Below are 20,768 nucleotides of genomic sequence, written 5' to 3'. Positions count from 1 at the left end.
TCTAATAAACTACTAAGCCACTTAGTGTTTAAGAAGGAACTGCAGATGCTGGAAAATCGAAGGTACACAACAATGCTGGAGAAACTCAGCGGGTGCAGCAGCATCTATGGAGCGAAGGAAATAGGCAACATTTCGGGCCGAAACCCTTCTTCAGACTGATGAAGGGTTTCGGCCCAAAACGTTGCCTATTTCCTTCACTCCATAGATGCTGCTGCACCCGCTGAGTTTCTCCAGCATTTTTGTGTACTAAACCACTTAGTCATTCAAGGTAACTGCAAATGCACATTAGGTGCCAGCCTTATATCAATGAGTTACATCTGAAATATTTATTACTAGCATCTCATCAACATTTTAATTTGCCTCCATTTCACTTAGCTAGCATTTCTTTCCTAAATCCCAGTGGAAATTCTGAAATACTCTCCTTTATACAATTTAAAATCTACTTCTTTGGTCATTTATCCACATAGCTGTTTTTCTGGCATTTCATCATCTTGATGAAAACTACCTGGTGTTATGAGATTTTTTCGTCTCTCAATATTGAAAAGATGTATTTAATTTCCACCTGAGATATCAGGCAAACCATTGCAGAAAAAAATTAGAACACATTAACGAATAACTTACGTGGTGAATCCTAATATCAAGATGTTCTTCCAAGTAGTTCGTGCAGTGGTCATATCACAAAATGTATATGAACGAAATTGTGTAGGCTTTTCAAACACAGAATTCGTCTCTGCAGGAATTTTGGAAATGGGATACATGGGGTTGAAGGCAAAGGTTTCAATTATATTGAATACACTGTATGGCATAATATGCATGCTCAAATTTTAATAAAAACAGCACCATTTTGTGGCAGTGACTATGACAGATTTGCAGAGTAATTTGTTTTTACTGAAGGGCAGAACTTTAAAGAAAATACATTTCAAATTTTAAATGGGATATTAGTAACTTTAAGATGATTGTACAGATGTGAACTAATTTTTTTATTTATATTGAAGTTTGTGTCTTTCAAGCTTCTAAAATACTTTTCAGCCATGAGTTACTTGAAAGTGCTGTATACTAAGCACAAGAGTTTGTATTCAATGAGTCCTTGTTTCTTTAGTTCCGTGGAAGGATCACGATAACCTGTCTATATGATAGAAAATAACCTCGCAATCAGATATTATATATGATTCAACGGCTCACATGTCTATGGAAAGTTTTAGTCTGGGATTGAACAGCGAATACGAGGGTGCTAAATTATGCAAAACAAGCCCTCAAAAGATTAAATGGAAAAAGTCATATGCATTTCAAAGAATTAATCTTTGATGGATCAGGAGGCTACTTGATTTTCAGATTACTTCTACAATTTGATGACAGGTAAAGTTGATCCTTCTGTAGAATTGAAGAAATGAATTGCATGGAATCTCCCAAGCCTACATGACTAAATGTTTTAATATATTTTCTTCCTCTGGAGTTGTGGTTTGGGATTGAGGAGGATTTCCTTCCACTCCAACTTTGTGAGTTATGAGCGGACTGATAATGCCAGATCCTTCACAGATCAAACTAGAGGTCCAAATAGGGCACATAAGTGGGCAGTACATGAGGTGGTGAGCACCTCCTGCCGTTTATGCTCCCAATCTTTGTACCCATGTTTCTGCTTTGATGTGCAGTTACAGAACCTCAGGAAATTTTATTCAATGCTTGCTATTTTGGGTTTTTTTGTGGAAAGATCAATTTACCTGATCAATGGTTACAAAAATAATATAAAAATAAATATTACACAAAACTTGCTCCTGTGTTTCAAAGAGTAGATGTGCAAGTATGTCCATGGATTGAATAGTGAATGCGAAGATGTCAAATAGTTGGAGATCCTTTATATTTAGTTATGTAGAAAATTTGTCCACAGATTAAATGGGAAAAGGATTACAAGTTCCAGGGAGGAACAAAGTTGATGTATGAGATGATTTATTTTGCTTTCACTGTCACTAAACACACTGATCAACAGACTGTTTTCTACATCATCTACATACCATTAAACAAATTGCATTGGGTGTATAATTCATCTTCCACATTGACACCATTACCAATTGCTATGCCTTGTAGTATTTGCTTACACTTCCCAATCTGTCTGGTTGCAAGGAGCCAACGTGGCGATTCTGGGAACATGGATGGAATGCTGAAAATTTCAAAAACAAGTTAGTTTAAGAAGAATGTTGCATACCCATTGGAGAAATACTGGATACACATACTTTCTACCAAAGGGAATTATAATAAAATAAATATTAATATATGTACATTTAAAAATAAATTATAAACACAGAGAGTTGGAGTAAGTCAGCAGTCAGGAAGTATCTCTGAAGAACATGGATATTTCATTTTGGGACCCTTCTTCGGGCAGTCTAAAGAAGGGCCCCAATCCAAAATATCACCTATTCCCCAGAGATGCTGCTTGAGCCACTGAGTTATTCCAAGATTGTGTGTAATTTTTTGTAAATCATCATTTGCAGATCCTTGTTTCTACTCGATTTAAATAAATTATGCTGAGCTGACACATTTCATCTTCCCACTTTTAGATCGAGGCTTTCAACACATGATGTTTAGAATTATAAGGTACACAAAATTGCTGGGGAAATTCAGCGGGTGCAGCAGCATCTATGGAGCGAAGGAAATAGGCGACGTTTCGGGCCGAAACCCTTGGGTTTCGTGTACCTTCGATATTCCAGCATCTGCAGTTCCTTTTTGAACACATGTTTAGAATTATGGTGCCCTCTTGTGTCCTTGAATGGATTAGCAAAGAACAGCCATTCAAGTCCCATATTTAAGTGTAAATTATTGGGCTTTCACAAAAGCATCAATGGCCAGAAAAACACAAATTAAATTAAATAATTCTTCGTCAGCTACTTGCATAGAAGGCAATTTCAAATCATGGTAGCTTCTGCAACCCTGAATTAGATAAAATATCAGAGGTCAAATTAAATTCAGTTTTCCATGCATTTATATAAAACACAATTCTCAAATTGGACAGTGCTCCATAATAAGATTAAGGTTCTACATAAATTCACAAGCGTTGTAAAGTGTATATTGTTCGATTAAAAATATTATCAAAATGATACATCACAGAAATGATCAGCTTTGAAAAATAATATTCTGCTTTAATAACAGAGCCTTTCACCCCACCAAAGTCCATATACAACACATCATTCCCCAATATTTCTGCTACCTTCAACATGATCGCACCACCAGTCAAATCTTCCCATCTCCAACCCTTTCTGCTTCTGCAGAGACCACTGCAACTCATTTCCACCTAAACCAACCCCCTCCCCAGATGCCGTGCGGCGGCAGAAGGCTCCCAGGAAATCTGGTACCCAGACAAAGAAAGAGCAGCGGGCTGCGGCCTTCAGGTGGGAAGGTCGGAAGCTACCGAGCTCAGCCCCGAAGACCGGAGAGCCAAGTAGAAGGGAGACACTGGCGATGACTGACGAGAGGAGTGGGCTGGTTGGAGAAGGACCATATTCACTCCAGTGCATTCAAGGTCGGCTACAGGAGGCCACCGGGACTCAAAGTCAGTTGAGTGAGGAGAGGAACGTTGATTCGTTGCAGCAGCCTGGAGCTTACCTGGATCGGGAGCTCCAGGTGCTTTAATTGAACAGTACAGCGAGCATGTGGACCAGACTTTGGACTTTTTGTAAATGTTTTCAAAATATGGCAACACGTGCATGTGTGATCTATGCAAAAAGAATTTGCACACGTGACAATAAAGCACCATTGATTGAAGCAGGTACATAGAGCATTGGAAGTGTGGATGGCCGTTGGCTCGCTAGGAGCTCATCCGCCCTTTGACAGGTCTTGTTTTTGGTCCTGCTGGGGGTCCACAGCCCCCTCCCAACCTGGCAGGTGGGGGAGACGGTTTAGTCGCCGACTATCCGACCATGGAGCAGGTAGCATGGGATTACATGGTACCTGTGGCCGGGGGGGATGTCCCCCCGACCTGACCATTATTTTATGTGGGTCAAAAGTAAAATAACCTACTACATCATTTCTGAAACAGTGACTGGAGAATAATTCCTCAAGTATTTATCTTAATAAGGGAATGGTTTAGTGTAGCATGTTTCCAAATAATAAAATGTAATCTAGGTTGTCAAAAGGCTCGCAATAATCTTCCAAACTTCCCCAGATACTGGAGAGTTGTCGAGGTTAGAAAATAGCAACTGCTGCAATTTTGTTGAAAAAATGTGTCCAGGATCCAATGCAGGAGTGAGGCAGGTGAGAGGCTGGAGATTGGTCAGGAAGTATGGATATGAATTTGGTGAGAAACAGTATGGATATGAATTTGGCATAAATGTACATAGAGCACTGGTGAACAACCATTTTCAGACTGGAGAATGGCAGGTGGAGGTCTGCTTGGAATGTTGGTATTTTACTTCAATAAGCAGGGCAATGTTTTGAGTGCTGCGGATAATGAAGCCTGAAAGTGTGGTAAACTTTTAAGGCTTCATACTATAAAACAGATCTGCTGACAAAATGGCCAAACAAGCAGCAGGTGAAATCTAATACAGAGTCATGTAAAGTGATAGATTTTGAAAGAATGAGAAACATAGGCCCCAAAATTGTGCTGACATCTCAGCTGGTCCTCAACTATCCCAATGCCAATGTAATATATTCATTGCCTCCTCTGCATCACAACCTCTCCTGATCCCTTCTTATCCCAGCACAAGTGCAGGTCTGAGAGTCAGCTGCAATTACAAAAAAAAGGCTTGACTGCTTGCCCATTGCGTAACTGAGTTATAACTGCTTTGCTGAAAATGTACGTACATTTCAGACCACTGATTTCCAGTGTTTGGCCTTTTCAAATATCTGGATTAAGAATTGCTGTACAAGGAGCTGCCAGAAGTATATTAAGGTCAAATGGTACTCTTCTGTACTGCAACAATTGTGTGATTCCATGAAGGCGCCTCTTTTTACATTAAGGTCTTCGGTTTTTTTTGATTGAGCTATTTGGTTTCCAGACATTTTCTTTGCAACTGTTCCACTGATCACATCTCTAAAGCACAAGAGATGGGGTTTTTTTTCTAGATTAAAGGGCATAGCTTAAAGGTTATTGTTGAATATATCTCCATCACATTGAAAAGAAAAAACAAATAACTTCATGTTTCCAAAACAAAAGACTTCAGAAACCTATCAACCTATTTCCTCCATTTATTTATGTCAATGCCATGTTCACATAAATGAAGATTTGACACTATTGCAAAGATTTTGTGTTTGGTATGTTTACATAAAAATAGTCAGATGGTGATCATATTGTTCAGAACACTCACCACCAATAGATGAGTAGTATTAGGAAAGGGGTAGTGACAACACCTTGCAAAATTCTCCAGTTTCTGCATAGTTCAGCTAAACCTGGCAGCAGCATCTCTCCAACCACTGTGCAGATCGATGCAGTTATCATGATCACCAGTCGGTGTGGCGGGTCACACATTTCCAACCCTGTAGTAATGATAGATAAAAATGGGGAGGAAGATAGAAAAAACATTAGTAATTGAAACATAATTCTGAAATGGATTTGCTTGGCACTGCCTATTCTTTTCTGCATGTTAATCCTTGTCAAAATTATATGAGGGAAGTGGCAAGCCTAGTGAGTAGTGTGACATTGCAAAGGAATTCCAATGGGAGGATAATTAATGCCTTAGAGAGACTACATGTGGCCAGAAGAGGGAGCATTAATATAAAATACAGGGCTTGGGACATCTAGCTGTACAAGGCATTGGTAAGACCACATTTGGAGTATTGTTTACAGTTCTGGCAGCCCCGATATAGGAAGGATGTAATTAAACTGGAAAGAATGCAAAAAAAGATTTGTGAGGATGTTAATTATTAGGAGAGGCCGTCTTTTTTCCCTGGAACATAGGAGAGTGAAGGGGGATCTTAGAGGTTTACAAAATGACAATATGAGTAGTATGGATAACATAATCATTATCCCAGGGAAGGGGAGTCTAAAGCTCGAGGGCATAGGTTTGAGATGAGAGAGGAACGATTTTACAGAGACCTGAAGGGCATCCGTTTCACACAGGATGGTGGATATATGGAACAAGCTGCCAGAGCAAGTGGTAGAACAGAGTACAATTACGACACTTAAATTACTCTTGGACAGGGATAAGGATAGGAAGTGTTTGGAGGGATATGGGCATGGGCAAGTGGGACTAGCTTAGGTATCTTGGTCAGCATCAACGATTTGGTTAACGGAGTATAATACAGCGAAGTGCAAGGTGTAGCATTTTGGGAAGTCAAACCAGGGCAGGAATTTTAGAATGAATGGCATGGCTCTGGTGAGTATTGTAGAGCAGAGGGATCTAGGAGAGTAGGTACATAGTTTCTTGAAAGTGGCATCACAGGAAGATAGGGTGGTCAAGGAGACATTCAGCACATTGGCCATCTGTCAGAGTCTTGAGTATAGACGATTTGAGGTTATGTTACAGTTTTACATGACATTGGTAAAGTCACATTTGGAGGTTTGTGTTCAGTTTTGGCCACCCTGTTATAGGATAAATGCTGTTAAGCTGAAAAAACTGTAGGGAAGATTTACCAGGACTCGAGGGCCTGAACTATAGGGAGAGGTTGAGCAGGCTAGTACTTTATTACTTGTAGTGCAGGAGGGAGAGGGGTGATTGTATAGAGGTGTATAAGATCATGAGGGGAATAGATAGGGTAAATAAACAGTTGTTTACCCAGAGTTGGGGAATCAAGAGCCAGAGGACATGGGTGGCGAGAAGATTTAATAGGAACCAGAGATTCAACTTTAAAAACATATATACACATAGGGTGGAGGGGATATGGAACGAGCTGCCAGAGGTGGTAGTTGAGACAGGTGCTATTGCAAAGTTTAAAAGACATTTGGACAGGTACATGGATAGGATAGGTTTAGAAGGATAGGGGCCAAACGCAGGCAGGTGGGACTGTTGCAGACGTTAGTCCGCATGGGCAAGTAGGGCCAAAGGTCCTGTTTCTACACTATATGACTACATGACATAGCTTGGGTAAAAGGGTTATCAGACCATGGATCAGAGAACAACATAGAAGGCTTGTTCCACAATGTCTATGCCTATGCCTAAACCAACTCATATCTGCATGCACATAATCCATGTCCCTCCATATTTCTGCGCCTTTTTAAAAGTCTCTTAAATGCCACTATCGCATCTCCCTCCACAACCACCCCTGTGTTTCAGACACGTTTAAAATACATAATTCAAATTCAAACACATTTCTCAAAAATTATAGTAACTTTTTCTTTCCACATACACCCCCTCACTGATTTGAGTTTGTATATTTTGGATGTTTTTAATACAGCATGTAATTATTCTGCCGTCCACCTGAAAGCTTAAATCACCCTCTAATGGGCAGTACCGCCCAGGTTGAAGAGCACTGATCGACATCAAAGATATACACATGTTCATGTCATAGGATTAGAATTAGTCTATTCGGCCCATCAAGTCTACTCTGGCATTCAATCATGCTGATCTATCTTTCCCTCTCAACCCCATTCTCCTGCCTTCACCTCATAACCTTTAACACCCTTACTAATTAAGAATCTGTCAATCTCCACTTTAAAAACACCCAATAACTAGGCCACCACAGCATCTGTGGCAATGAATTCCAGATTCACTACCCTCTGAGTAAAGAAATTCCTCCTCATCTTCTTTCTAAAGGTATGTCCTTTTATTCTGAGGTAGTTCCTTCTGGTCCTAGAATCTCCCACTAGTGGAAACATGCTTTCCAGGTCTTTCACTCTTCAGTAGGTTTCAATGAGGTCCCTCCTCATCCATCTAAACTCCAGCGAGTACTGCCTAGTGCTGTCAAACACTCATCATACATTAACATACATTAAAGGCCGATAAATCCCCAGGGCCAGATAGGCTGCATCCCAGAGTACTTAAGGAAGTAGCTCCAGAAATAGTGGATGCATTAGTAATAATCTTTCAAAACTCTTTAGATTCTGGAGTAGTTCCTAAGGATTGGCGGGTAGCAAACGTAACCCCACTTTTTAAGGAGAGAGAAAACGGGGAATTACAGACCAGTTAGTCTAACATCGGTAGTGGGGAAATTGCTAGAGTCAGTTATTAAAGATGGGATAGCAACACATTTGGAAAGTGGTGAAATCATTGGACAAAGTCAGCATGGATTTACAAAAGGTAAATCATGTCTGACGAATCTTATAGAATTTTTCGAGGATGTAACTAGTAGCGTGGATAGGGGAGAACCAGTGGATGTGGTGTATCTGGACTTCCAGAAGGCTTTCGACAAGGTCCCACATAAGAGATTAGTATACAAACTTAAAGCACACGGCATTGGGGGTTCAGTATTGATGTGGATAGAGAACTGTCTGGCAAACAGGAAGCAAAGAGTAGGAGTAAACGGGTCCTTTTCACAATGGCAGGCAGTGACTAGTGGGGTACCGCAAGGCTCAGTGCTGGGACCCCAGCTATTTACAATATATATTAATGATCTGGATGGCAAAAACAGGAAAGCAGACTATTATCTAAATGGTGGCCGACTAGGAAAAGGGGAGATGCAGCGAGTCCTGGGTGTCATGGTACACCAGTCATTGAAAGTAGGCATGCAGGTGCAGCAAGCAGTGAAGAAAGCGAATGGTATGTTAGCTTTCATAGCAAAAGGATTTGAGTGTAGGAGCAGGGAGGTTCTACTGCAGTTGTACAGAGTCTTGGTGAGACCACACCTGGAGTATTGCGTACAGTTTTGGTCTCCAAATCTGAGGAAGGACATTATTGCCATAGAGGGAGTGCAGAGAAGGTTCACCAGACTGTTCAAAAGGGAACTGCAGATGCTGGAATATCGAAGGTACACAAAATTGCTGGGGAAACTCGGGCTCCTCCTCCTCCTCCCTTTGTCCTTCTTTCTTTCCCCACCCCCTATCAGTCTGAAGAAGGGTTTCTGCCCGAAACGTCGCCTATTTCCTTCGCTCCATAGATGCTGCTGCACCCGCTGAGTTTCCCCAGCAATTTTGTGTAGGTTCACCAGACTGATTCCTGGGATGTCAGGACTGTCTTATGAAGAAAGACTGGATAGACTTGGTTTATACTCTCTAGAATTTAGGAGATTGAGAGGGGATCTTATAGAAACTTATAAAATTCTTAAGGGATTGGACAGGCTAGATGCAGGAAGATTGCTCCCGATGTTGGGGAAGTCCAGGACAAGGGGTCACAGCTTAAGGATAAGGGGGAAATCCTTTAAAACCGAGATGAGAAGAACTTTTTTCACACAGAGAGTGGTGAATCTCTGGAACTCTCTGCCACAGAGGGTAGTCGAGGCCAGTTCATTGGCTATATTTAAGAGGGAGTTAGATGTGGCCCTTGTGGCTAAGGGGATCAGAGGGTATGGAGAGAAGGCAGGTACGGGATACTGAGTTGGATGATCAGCCATGATCATATTGAATGGCGGTGCAGGCTCGAAGGGCCGAATGGCCTGCACCTAATTTCTATGTTTCTAACTCAATCATCCATGGGATTATTCTCGTAAACCTCCTCTGGAATGCCAGCACATCCTTCCTCAGATATGGAGCCCAAAACTGTTCACAATACTCCACAATTGGGTATTAAGAGTTATTTTAAAATTATTCAATATCAACTCATAATTAAATGTTACGTTTTACATAACAAGACAGCCTAGATGCTTATCGCCCATAATTTGATAAGAATCCACTGAAGAATTTAAAAGGCTGATTAAAAAATTGCAAAATAATCGGTGCTTCCGATATAATTTCAATAAAGCAGTTACATAATGAAATAGTTTGCACATGAAAAATGCAAAATTTGTGTATTAAGACAGGCATATATCCATTTGGTGTTTTTGATCTGCCCATCTTCTAAGTTGATCTGTACTTACTTGCAACATATGCAGACAGGAAGAGTCCTGCCAATGCTATCCCACTGAACATTCGAAATACAAGAAACATGATGAAATCCACAGAGACTGAGATTCCAACGTGCAGAATAATTACTCCAACTACAGAAAGAATGAATGTATTTCGACGGCCCAGTCTAAAAATGAAAATGAAAATTAATGTCTCATTATTTACAATGCTGAAATAACCTGCATGGAAAAATACAGTATGTATAAAGTGTTAATAATTAATTGTAGATACAAGATATGGTACAGACATAGAAATCTCCAATTTTAGGTAACATAACAAAATGTAACCCTCCTCTCCTCCCTGTGCCCTAGCTGGACTTGCACCCATTTCTCCCCTCCCCGTATATTCCTTTCTCTGGCTTCACAATTCTCACCATTTCCATCCTTATCTCACACCTTTTGTATTTTCATATTTGGCCTTTGCAATCCTGTTATCAAATAAAATCCTTTTGTATCCTCCTATCACTCACCAGGGTTGGCCCTGTACCTCCTCTCTTTTCTCTCTCCAACCCTCTATCACAATTAGACTGAAGAAGATTCCTGACCTGAATTGTCACCTATCCATGTTCTCCAGAGGTGCTGCCTAAATTGCTCCAGCAGTGTCCTTTTTAAAATATATATTCTTTTGTCCCAGCAATTAAGAAAATCCAGCAAAATTTACTTTTCAACTTAAAATAGAATTTTCATCCAAAATATAGTTAGGTGAACAAATTTGGTTTATAAGTGTCTTGGCAGAGGACAATTTGAATGCTGGCATGAAGCAGTGAAGGTATTCCCAGATTCTGAAAATACTTGAATTACAGCATCACAAAAACAGACAGGTATCACAGTTTAAGGATAAGAGGGAAGTCTTTTAGGACTGAGATGAGAAAATCATTTTTTACACAGAGAGTGGTGAATCTGGTTTCGAGTGGAGTGGTTTCTCTGCCACAGAAGATAGTTGAGGCCAGTTCATTGGCTATATTTAAGAGGGAGTTAGATGTGGCCCTTCTGGCTAAAGGGATTAGGGGGTATTGGAGAGAAGGCAGGGATGGGATACCGAGTTGGATGATCAGCCATGATCATATTGAATGGCGGTGCAGGCTCAAAGGACCGAATGGCCTACTCCAGCACCTATTTTCTATGTTTCTATATAAAACAAAGTGCTGGAGTAACTCAGCAGGCCAGTCAGCATCTGTGGTCAACATGGATAGGCCCAAAACGTATTTAATTAAAATGAGTTTGAAGAAATGTTACAACCCCAGAAATTTCACCTATCCACATCCTCCAGAGATGTTGCTTGACCTGCTGAGTTACTCCAGCATGTTGTATTTTACTCAATACTCCAGCATCTGCAGTTCTTCATGTCTCCAGGTATGTGTAATGAGAAAACAAAAATATTTTTGCCTTTTGCAAATCATTACTCTGTTACTGCTAGATTTTTCATTGCTAAATTGCTCTATGCTGGGAAGAATAAAAAAGCATTTTCATCCATATAATCAAGTTATGCCAGAATAAAAAATACAAAGTTTTAAGTGATACAATTAAAACATTTTTGAAATGTATAATTATATTTAAAAAAACACAAATTACTGAATGGTTTCAAGACCATGAATTAAAAAACCTTACCCATCTACAACAGTTCCAAGGGTCAAGAATCCAACAGTCCATCCAATGGAGTAGCCCACTTGCTCCAAGGGAATTTTCCAGTAGTTTTTGCAAACCAAATTCCACTTTAAAAGAAAGTTAAATATATCTCATCACAGGAATTCTTAGCATATATTTTGTCAGCTTCTCTCTTTTGCTCAAAAGCTCAAACATTGATAATCTTCATTTTACCAAATCTGATGGGATTACCTTTACCAATACTCAGAATAAGCTCAGTTCCCTCTGTCTCTCTCTTTCCTCTAATCTATGGGGTTGAAGATGAGCTGTTTCCACTTCAGTTCTGTGGATTCCAAGATGGCTGAAAAGGCCAATGGGAGATCCAAAGACATTGCCACCAGTGGGGCAGGTGTTCATTGATGGAGTGGTTACGTTGCATTGGACTTGGTACGTACATATCTTTTTACCCCCCCCCCCGTACTCGGGGTCTGAAGCACGTTCGGGGAACAGACCAAATGGGGTCTGCACTTGGTCTCGTATACTTTTTGTGTGTGTCTGTGTGTCTGTGAGATTATGCCTTTGAAAACTTTTCTCCTCGAAAACCAGACTCAAAAACGCAGAGATAATTACATATTTCGGTCGGGATTTAATTTATGATTTCAGAAATCCTAAATCTGGTCAATTATTTCCCCAGATTTTCAATAATATTGTTCACAAAACTAATTTAAAAAAAAATAATCGCCGCTTGCCAGCTGCTGACGTCACAATGCCCACCAATCGACGCCCACCTGCCTCCTGGCCCCGCCCCCCGCTGTGGATTAATGCTGTCAATGCGTATGTGCAGTTTTCCACGAGGTACATTACTCCACCCACCCCCACGTTCTTCAAAAGGTGCAGAAAGAATGAGAACGTTCTGCAGCAAAGATCCTACAGCTCAGCTCCGCCATAGGATCTTTGTTCTGCAGATCGCGGGGTCAGCGACGCCTCACGCGCTGAAGAAGTTTTCTCCTTGTTGCCGGCGCAGCTCGTGAAGCCCCGCACCTCCCCTCCCCCGCCCGCTCATTCCAGCTGTGGGTTTCCATAGTCAGAAGCCGCTTCTGTCTCTCTCCGCATTTCGCAGCCCACTCACTCGCCCGGCTCGCCTCCACCCGCCCACCCCCCTCCTCTTCTAACCACCTCCCTCCCTCTCTCTACCCATCAAAGGGAACAACTTCCTGTCCGGGGAGGCCCGATCGTCTGACTCCCCCCCCCCCCCCCCCCCCCACACCCCCGGCCCGGCTCTGTCACGCTGGTGGGTGCGCTTCTCTTTGTGGAAGCCACGATCGGCTGGTCCCCCCACTGCTTTTCACCGTCCTCAGATTGCCCCGTGCCTCGCTCAGTCCCATGCAAGCTGCCGCCCCGCCCCTCTCCTCTCTTTCTCCCCCCCTCTCTCTCTCCCTCTTCCCCCCTTCCTCTCGGGGGGGGCCGCCCTCAAACCCGCGTTGGGGGAACAGACACAACGGGGGGGAGGGGGGGGGGGAGATGGGTCTGTGGGTCTAATTTTGCCTTTGAAACATGTCTCCTTGAAAAATAGTTGTCGAAACGGGGAAATCTTTACATATTTCAGTAGAGATTTTCCTTGTGAACTAATTTTGTCAATAATTTCCTGAGATATTTGCTAAAATTTATAACCAAACTGACATTTTTTTTAAATATTAAGGTTGCCCATTTGTTGACCTGGCAATGCCTTTCCTCGTGCCCCCCCCCCTGCCGCTTTGAATTAATGCAGCTGCTGTCAACGCGCATGCGCAGTTTTCCACAAGGTACGTTAGCGCACCCACACCCCCCGTTCTTCAAAAGGCGCAGAAAGATCGAGAACGTTCTGCAGCAAAGACCCTAGAGCTCAGCTCTGCTATAGGATCTTTGTTCTGCTCAATCTCAAGCTCAGAGGGACCTCACGCGCTGAAGAAGTTTTCTCCTCACTGCCGGCGCAGCTCGTGAAGCCCCGCCCCTCCACTCCCTATCCACGGTCATGCTACCATTTTGCACCACCTTACTCAGCATTGTCCTGTGATGTACAAAACATAAGTTTTTTTCATATTTTACAAGTTATTCACATTTTAAACTTTACAAGAACGAGTTTGAGAAAAACCTCTTCCATCTGCACTGGCAATTAGCAGCGTATGACGTCACAATGGGATCTCATTTACATAAACTGCCTGTCAGCAGTGTTCCACCCCACAATTACATCACAATGGAATTCATTTACGTTTTTAAAAACTCCGTTTTTAAAAACACAGCAACGTTCCACCATGACATCACAATGGGATCTCTTTACATAAAATAAACAACACGACAGCTTCCACCGCACAGTGAAGGATAGGGAGGGAGTGGGGGAGGCGAGTAGGAGAGGAGAAAGAGGGAGAGTGAAGAGGGGGAGGATAAGGGGAAATGAGCCGCACCTGCATAGTTGGGGGCTATGGGTGAGTGGTGGAATGGGGTTGCGTTGAGTGAACGGGTGAGTGGTGGAATTGTGTGTTGGGGGAAACAGGGGCCAACGGGTCCCACTTGGTCTAGTAACATATAACAATTTCATTTGATAAACCAAAAAAAAAAATGAATCTTATACAGTACAAAACAATATACCCTGTAATGCTTTCAGAATTAGAAGAGATGTATTCCACAATTCTTCATCTTTTTGGTCACACACATGACTAAATGGGCCTTTGCATTTGATAGTGTCAGGATAAGATATCCTGGGTGTTAGATCGCAGAGGGAGGTAATTATGAATGAATGATGAGAAAACTAGATAAAAGCCAAAGGTATACCTTCAGTTGCCAACAAAAATATTGCCTGAGTTCTATATACAGTGCCCTGCATAATGTTTGGGACAAAGACCCATCATTTATTTATTTGCCTCTGTACTCCACAATTTGAGATTTGTAATAGCATGGAAGCACGTACATCTGGAGGATCGTTGCGATGAACGATGCGAATGTAGTCGCGCTTGAAAAGACGCCAGGGTTCAGCAATGTCAGAGTCAAAGATCAGAGGACCAGGACGGCGAGACGAGTTTGCCATGAGAGAGATAACAGGCACATAAAACAAATATAAAAAGAACAAAACTAGATAAACTTGAGCGGAGTAGGTAAGGATCATTTCTTGACACCATGTAATGAGTCGAGTCATACGCACGTCAAGATACAACACATATTTATTAAAGTCCACACAGCATTGGTCTGCAGGACGTTACAGTAACTAGCAGTTACTCAGACTGAATTACGTAAACAAGTTCTTGGTAATATAAAACGCATATTAGGCGGAGCTACTACTAACAAGCACTACAATTGGTTAATATGAAATAACCAATCATTGACAAATCCACACCCGACTCCTGAAGAGTGCTTCTGATCTGTCAGACAGGTGTTGGGGATTTTTCTTTATTATGGAGAGAATTCTTCTGTCATCAGCTGTGGAGGTCTTCCGTGGCCTGCCAGTCCCTTTGCGATTTGTAAGCTCCCCAGTTCTCTCTCTCTTCTTAATGATGTTCCAAACAGTTGATTTTGGTAAGTCCAAGATTCGGCTGATGTCTCCAACAGTTTTATTCTTGTTTCTCAGTCTCATAATGCCTTCTTTGACTGTCATTGGCACAACTTTGGTCCTCGTGTTGATAAACAGCAATAAAAGTTTCCAAAGGTGATGGACTGGAGGAAAGACTCAGAGCTGAGAGCTCTCTTATACCTGCATTAAGGAGGCATTTAAACACACCTGAGCAATTGCAAACACCTGTGAAGCCATGTGTCCCAAACATTATGGTGCCCCGAAATTGGGGGATTATGAATAAACACAGCTGTAATTTCTACATGGTGAAACTAAAATGTATAAAATACCCTTTAATAAAATCTGACAATGTGCACTTTAACCACATATGATTTTTTTTCCTATTACAAATCTGAAATTGTGGAGTACAGAGGCAAATAAATAAATGATGGGTCTTCGTCACAAACATTATGGAGGGCACTGTATTTAGCACATTATTTCTAGACGTTAAAGTGTTGAGTAAAAACACATTGTTGCTGGTGAGGAGTTGGTGTAACTCCAGGTTTATTACTGCACATGTATCTTCTGTGATATAAACTTGGATTCAGTATTCCAACTATTTTGCATAGTAGTCAAGGTGCTGGTGTAAACAAGGATGTCTACATCCTGGTGTGAAATTTATACGCAAATAACGCAAGAAATGTTCAAAATTTGCATACCCAAAAACTCGCTGGACAACTCTGCAAAATGTAATAACAATCGCAGAGGCCTTTCGCCATTGGGTCGTAGTTTATAAATCGAAGGCAAAGCAATGTAAAAGGCATTGACGCAGACAGTGTAGAATTAATAAATCTGGATAAAAGTGCTGCCGCTCAAAAATAAATAAACCGTTTGATGGATATTTACACATTAGCATTAAACAATGAGCTTATCGACGTAGCCAAACCCACAATATCCCCAAAATGCACTTGACAGTGCAGCATTGGGATCGGGTTAGGTATTGAATTAAATTGCAGTTGCATGAAACAGCGTGCCAGTAACAGGCTATGTTTAGAGTCCTTTCATGATCGCATCTTGAAGCAAATTATGCTTTCATTGCAAAACGGGTCAGAAACATTTATTGAGAATAAATGCACCACCACTTGCACCATTTAAAACTCGAGGCGATACATTGACCACTTGAAACTCAGCAATAAAGAAAACAAACTTCAAATAAGACAAAAAATGCTGAAGTACGGTGCCTTCCATAATGGTTGGGACAAAGACCCATCATTTATTTATTTGCCTCTGTACTCCACAATTTGAGATTTGTAATAGAAAAAAAATAAATCACATGTGGTTAAAGTGCACATTGTCAGATTATAATAAAGGCCATCTTTATACATTTTGGTTTCACCATGTAGAAATTACAGCTGTGTTTACACAGTCCCCCCCATTTCAGGGCACCATAATGTTCGGGACACAGCAATGTCATGTAAATGAATGTAGTCATATTTAGTATTTTGTTACATTTCCTTTGCATGCAATGATTGCTTGAAGTCTGCGTTTCATAGACATTACCAGTTGCTGGGTGTCTTTCCTGGTTATGCTCGGCCAGGCCTGTATTACAGCCATCTTTAAGCCCGTCCCACGATGCGAGTTTACCCAAGAGCTCTCCCGAGTTTAAAAAAAAAATCAAACTCGCGGTACTTCATCACGAGTATTTTTTACTCTTGGACATTTTTCAGTGTTGAAAAAACTTCACGAGTTACCGCATTTCCCGAGTACCTGCCGTTAGCATTACAAGCCGCTAAGAGACATCCACGAGCTCCGACGTACCCGCTACGTACATTCTACGTACTTACGAGTTCGATTTGTTTTTAAACTCGGGAGAGCTCTTGAGTAAACTCGCATCGTGGGACAGGGGCTTCAACTTATGCTTGTTTTGGGGGCTCGTCCCCTTCATTTTTCTCTTCAGCATATAAAAGGCATGCTCAATTGGGTTCAGATCAGGTGATTGTCTTGGCCACTCAAGAAATTACCATATTTTAGCATTGAAAAACTCCTTTATTGCTATAGTAATATGTTTAGGATCATTGTCTTGCTGTAGAATGAACTGCCAGTGAATGAGTTTTGAGGCATTTGTTTGAACTTGAGCAGACAGGATGTGTCTTATACACTTCAGAATTCATTATGCTACTACCATCAGCAGTTGTATCATCAATGACGATAAGTGAGCCAGTACCTTCAACAGCCATGCATGCCCAGGCCATAACACCCCCACCACCATGTTTCACAGATGAGGTGGTATGCTTTGGGTCTTGGGCAGTTCCTTTTCTCCTCCATACATTGCTCTTGCCATCACTCTGATATAAGTTAATCTTCATCTCACCTGTCCACAAGACCTTTTTACACAACTGTGGTTGCTCTTTTAAGTACTTCTTGGAAAACTGTAACGTGGCCAACCTATTTTTGCGACTAACCATTGGTTAGCATCTTGCAATGTAGCCTCTGTATTTCTGTTTGTGAAGTCTTCTGCAGACAGTGATTATGATAAATCCACACCAGGTGTTTGGGAATGTTTTTTTATTATAGAGAATTCTTGTGTCATCAGCTGTGGAGGTCTTACTTGGCCTGCCAGTCCTTTTGTGATTAGTAAGCTCACCAGTGCTCTCTATCTCCTTAATGATGTTCCAAACAGTTGATTTTGGTAAGCCTAGGGTTGGGTGATGTCTCTAACAGTTTTATTCTTGTTTCTCCGTCTCATAATGACTTCTTTGACTTTCATTTGCACAACTTTGGTCCTCATGTTGATAAACAGCAATAAAAGTTTCCAAAGGTGATGGAAAGACTGGAGGAAAGACTAGGTACTGAGAGCTCTCTTATACCTGCATTAAGGAGGCACACCTGAGCAATCACAAACGCCTGTGAAGCCATGTGTCCCAAACATTATGGTGCCCTGAAATGGGGAGGGGGGGGGGGGACTATGTATAAACACAGCTGCAATTTTTACATGTTGAAACCAAATTATACAAAAATGGCCTTTAATAAAATCTGACAATATACAATTTAACCTCATGTGATTTTTTTTCTATTACAAATCTCAAATTGTGGAGTAAAGAGGCAAATAAATAAATGATGGGTCTTTGTCCCAAGCATTATGGAGGGCACTGTAACTCAGCGGGACACGCAGAATCTCTGGAGGGAAGGGAATGGGTGACGTTTCGGGTCGCGACCCAAAACGTCACCTATTCTTTCTCTCCAGAAATGTTGTCTGTCCCCCGAGTTGCTCCAGCATTTTGTGTCTATCTTCGGTGTAAACCAGCACCTGCAGTTGCTTCCTTCAAACTTCGTTTCCTTTCCATCACCTCGGTTGCTTGCATCGTTTGAAGTTCATGCTACAACGTAAAAATATATAGAAGGGTGGGGGATTGAAGGCATTTCGGGAAATCATGATTGTGCAGCTACAGCCGCTGAATGAGCGAGCACGGAGAGTTGTTTAAGACTACAGGTGGAGCTCATAAATTCACAAGTGAGAGATGCAGAACGGGGCCATTCAGTCCACTCAATCGTGGCTGATCGATCTCTCCCTCCTAACCCCATTCTCATGCCTTCTCCCCATAACCCCCGAGATAATCAAGAATCTATCTCTGCCTTAAAAAAAACTATTCAATGACTTGACCTCCACAGCCTTCTGTGGCAAAGTATTCCACAGATTCACCACCCTCTGACTAAATAAATTCCTCCTCGTCTTCTTAGTTAAGGAACATCAAAGGGGTGTTCCTGTATGAAGGGGACGAGGAGGAATCGCTTGGTGAATCTGTGGAATACACGACGAGCTCGGGGCCTAGACTCTGCATAACCCCTGAGCCTGGCGCCAGCCCGCCAGCGGCCGCTCACTCACCTGCACGACGACGTTGGTCTGCAGGCCGGCGGACGGCTCGAAGTGCCAGCCCCGGGTGCACGCGACGCTGCCGTTGGGGAGCAGCTGGCTCGCGCCATAACGGAGGAGGCGGCAACGGCTCCAGGCCGCGGCCTGCCCGTCGCCGCCGCCATCATCGCCGTCGTCGTCGTCGTCCGTCGGCAGAGGCAAGCTGTAGTTGAGCAGTTGTATTTCCGACACGTTCCTTAGTATTTCGGGGAGGAGCTGCCGGTCGGGCCGACAATGGTGGTCCGGAGTGAGCGTGAAAAACACGCTGCTGAAGAAACTCAGAGCCACCAGCAGGTTGGGGAGGCAGGCGAGGGCGGCCAGCGTTTTGTGACAACGGCCGAAGCCTCCGACGTGGGGGATGATCTTGTCGAACTCCATTCCTTCCGCGGATTATTCCTTTTCTCACGAGTTTCTGTGCAAAGGAGATTTATGCGCAAAGTCGGTGAGTCATTGGCGGTGACGAGTCGTTTGTCTTTTAAAGTGAGGCGGAAACGTAACGGTTTAGAATCCTTCACAGTAAACACAGGGACGTTTGTAGACCGTTGCAATGTCTGTTAGCGCCCGCATTCCAGCTCATTGTCGCCTGAAAACAAAAACAGATCAAACGGGATTTCCTCAGCAGCGACCCCTCCTCGACACCTCTGCCCCACCCTAGGTCAAAGTGGTATTTTCTAGTGAGCACCAGAGTGATGACCGCAGGGTTAGTGTTGTACTGACTTCTCCACACTTTCACTGGTCCCCGGCCCGAAAGATCGACTGTCTATTTCCCTCCACAGAGGCTGCCCGACCATGTGATTTACTCCACCAGCTCTCCTTTAGATTTCGTCAGTCTCCCTTGGTTACAAAGATCCTCTGAATCGGTTGAAGTGCTGGACCAACATCACCTTTTGATACTGGCCGAAGCCAATAAATGTCGTTAGCTACAAAATGCTGGCGAAACTCGGCGGGTGAGGCGGCATCTATGGAGCGAAGGAATAGGTGACGTTTCGGGTCGAGACCCTTCTTCAGACTGACGATAGTGGGATTAATAATATACAGTAATAATAATAATAAAAATAATAATAAAATAGTAGGATAAAACAGAATCTTGCCTTTTTCATTGCTAAGTCCCCCACCTATACTCGCACCCATTTCTTCTCTTCCGCCTATATTCCCTTTCTTGGTTCTTGGTTTCTTGGTCTTCCAAAATATTCCAAATGGAATTTAAACTGGAGGTGGTACCCCATCTCCCCTCTCCCCCACACCTCTCCCCTCCCCTCCCCCACCCCTCTCTCCTCCCCATCTCCCTCTCCTCCCCCTCCTCCTCCCACCCCCATCCCTCTCTCCCCCACCCATTCTCTCTCTACCCCACTCCCTTCCCTCTCCCTCCGCCCCCTTCCCCTACCCCTCTGTCCCTCTTCCACCACTCCCCCTACCCCTCCCTCCCCACTCTTCCACTTCTCTCCCACTTACCCCACCCTTCTCCCTCCCCCACCTCTCACCCCCCGCCCCTTCCCCTACCCCTCTGTCCCTCTTCCACCACTCCCCCTACCCCTCTACCCCTCCCTCCCTACCCACTCTACCACTTCTCCCCCTTCCCCCTCCCACTCTCCCTCCCCACTCTCTCCCCCCACCCCTCTCCCCCTCCCTCAACACTCGTCCCCCTCCCTCCCCTACCCCATCTCCCTCCTCCCCCACACCTCTCCCCCATCCCTCTCTCCTCCCGTATCCCACTCCTCTCTCCTCCCCCTCTCCATCTCCCTCTCCTCACCCCTCTCCCTCTCCCTGCCTGCAGTCATACACAATAATAACAAATAACAAAACATACAATAAATACAAATGAACATCCACCACAGTGAGTTCACCAAGCACCTC

At 43.0% G+C, this 20,768-nt stretch overlaps 1 protein-coding gene across 1 annotated transcript in view; it reads right to left on the bottom strand.

Annotated features, from left to right (window-relative positions):
• slc22a31 (solute carrier family 22 member 31) overlaps positions 1-19,309 on the bottom strand; it is a 31,343-nt gene extending 12,034 nt beyond the window's left edge. The window contains exons 1-6 of the mRNA XM_033035674.1: positions 18,888-19,309; positions 11,509-11,612; positions 9,874-10,028; positions 5,295-5,463; positions 2,010-2,155; positions 622-730 (exon numbers count right to left, since the gene is read on the bottom strand). Of these exons, the coding sequence (XP_032891565.1) occupies positions 622-730; positions 2,010-2,155; positions 5,295-5,463; positions 9,874-10,028; positions 11,509-11,612; positions 18,888-19,292 (1,088 nt within the window). The 5' untranslated portion in view covers positions 19,293-19,309. The remainder of the gene's footprint in view (positions 1-621; positions 731-2,009; positions 2,156-5,294; positions 5,464-9,873; positions 10,029-11,508; positions 11,613-18,887) is intronic.
• Between the last annotated feature and the right edge of the window lie 1,459 nt (positions 19,310-20,768).

This window comes from Amblyraja radiata, chromosome 17 (assembly GCF_010909765.2).
Source record: "Amblyraja radiata isolate CabotCenter1 chromosome 17, sAmbRad1.1.pri, whole genome shotgun sequence".
NCBI lineage: Eukaryota > Metazoa > Chordata > Chondrichthyes > Rajiformes > Rajidae > Amblyraja > Amblyraja radiata.
This window is presented reverse-complemented; position numbering and strand designations above follow the sequence as displayed.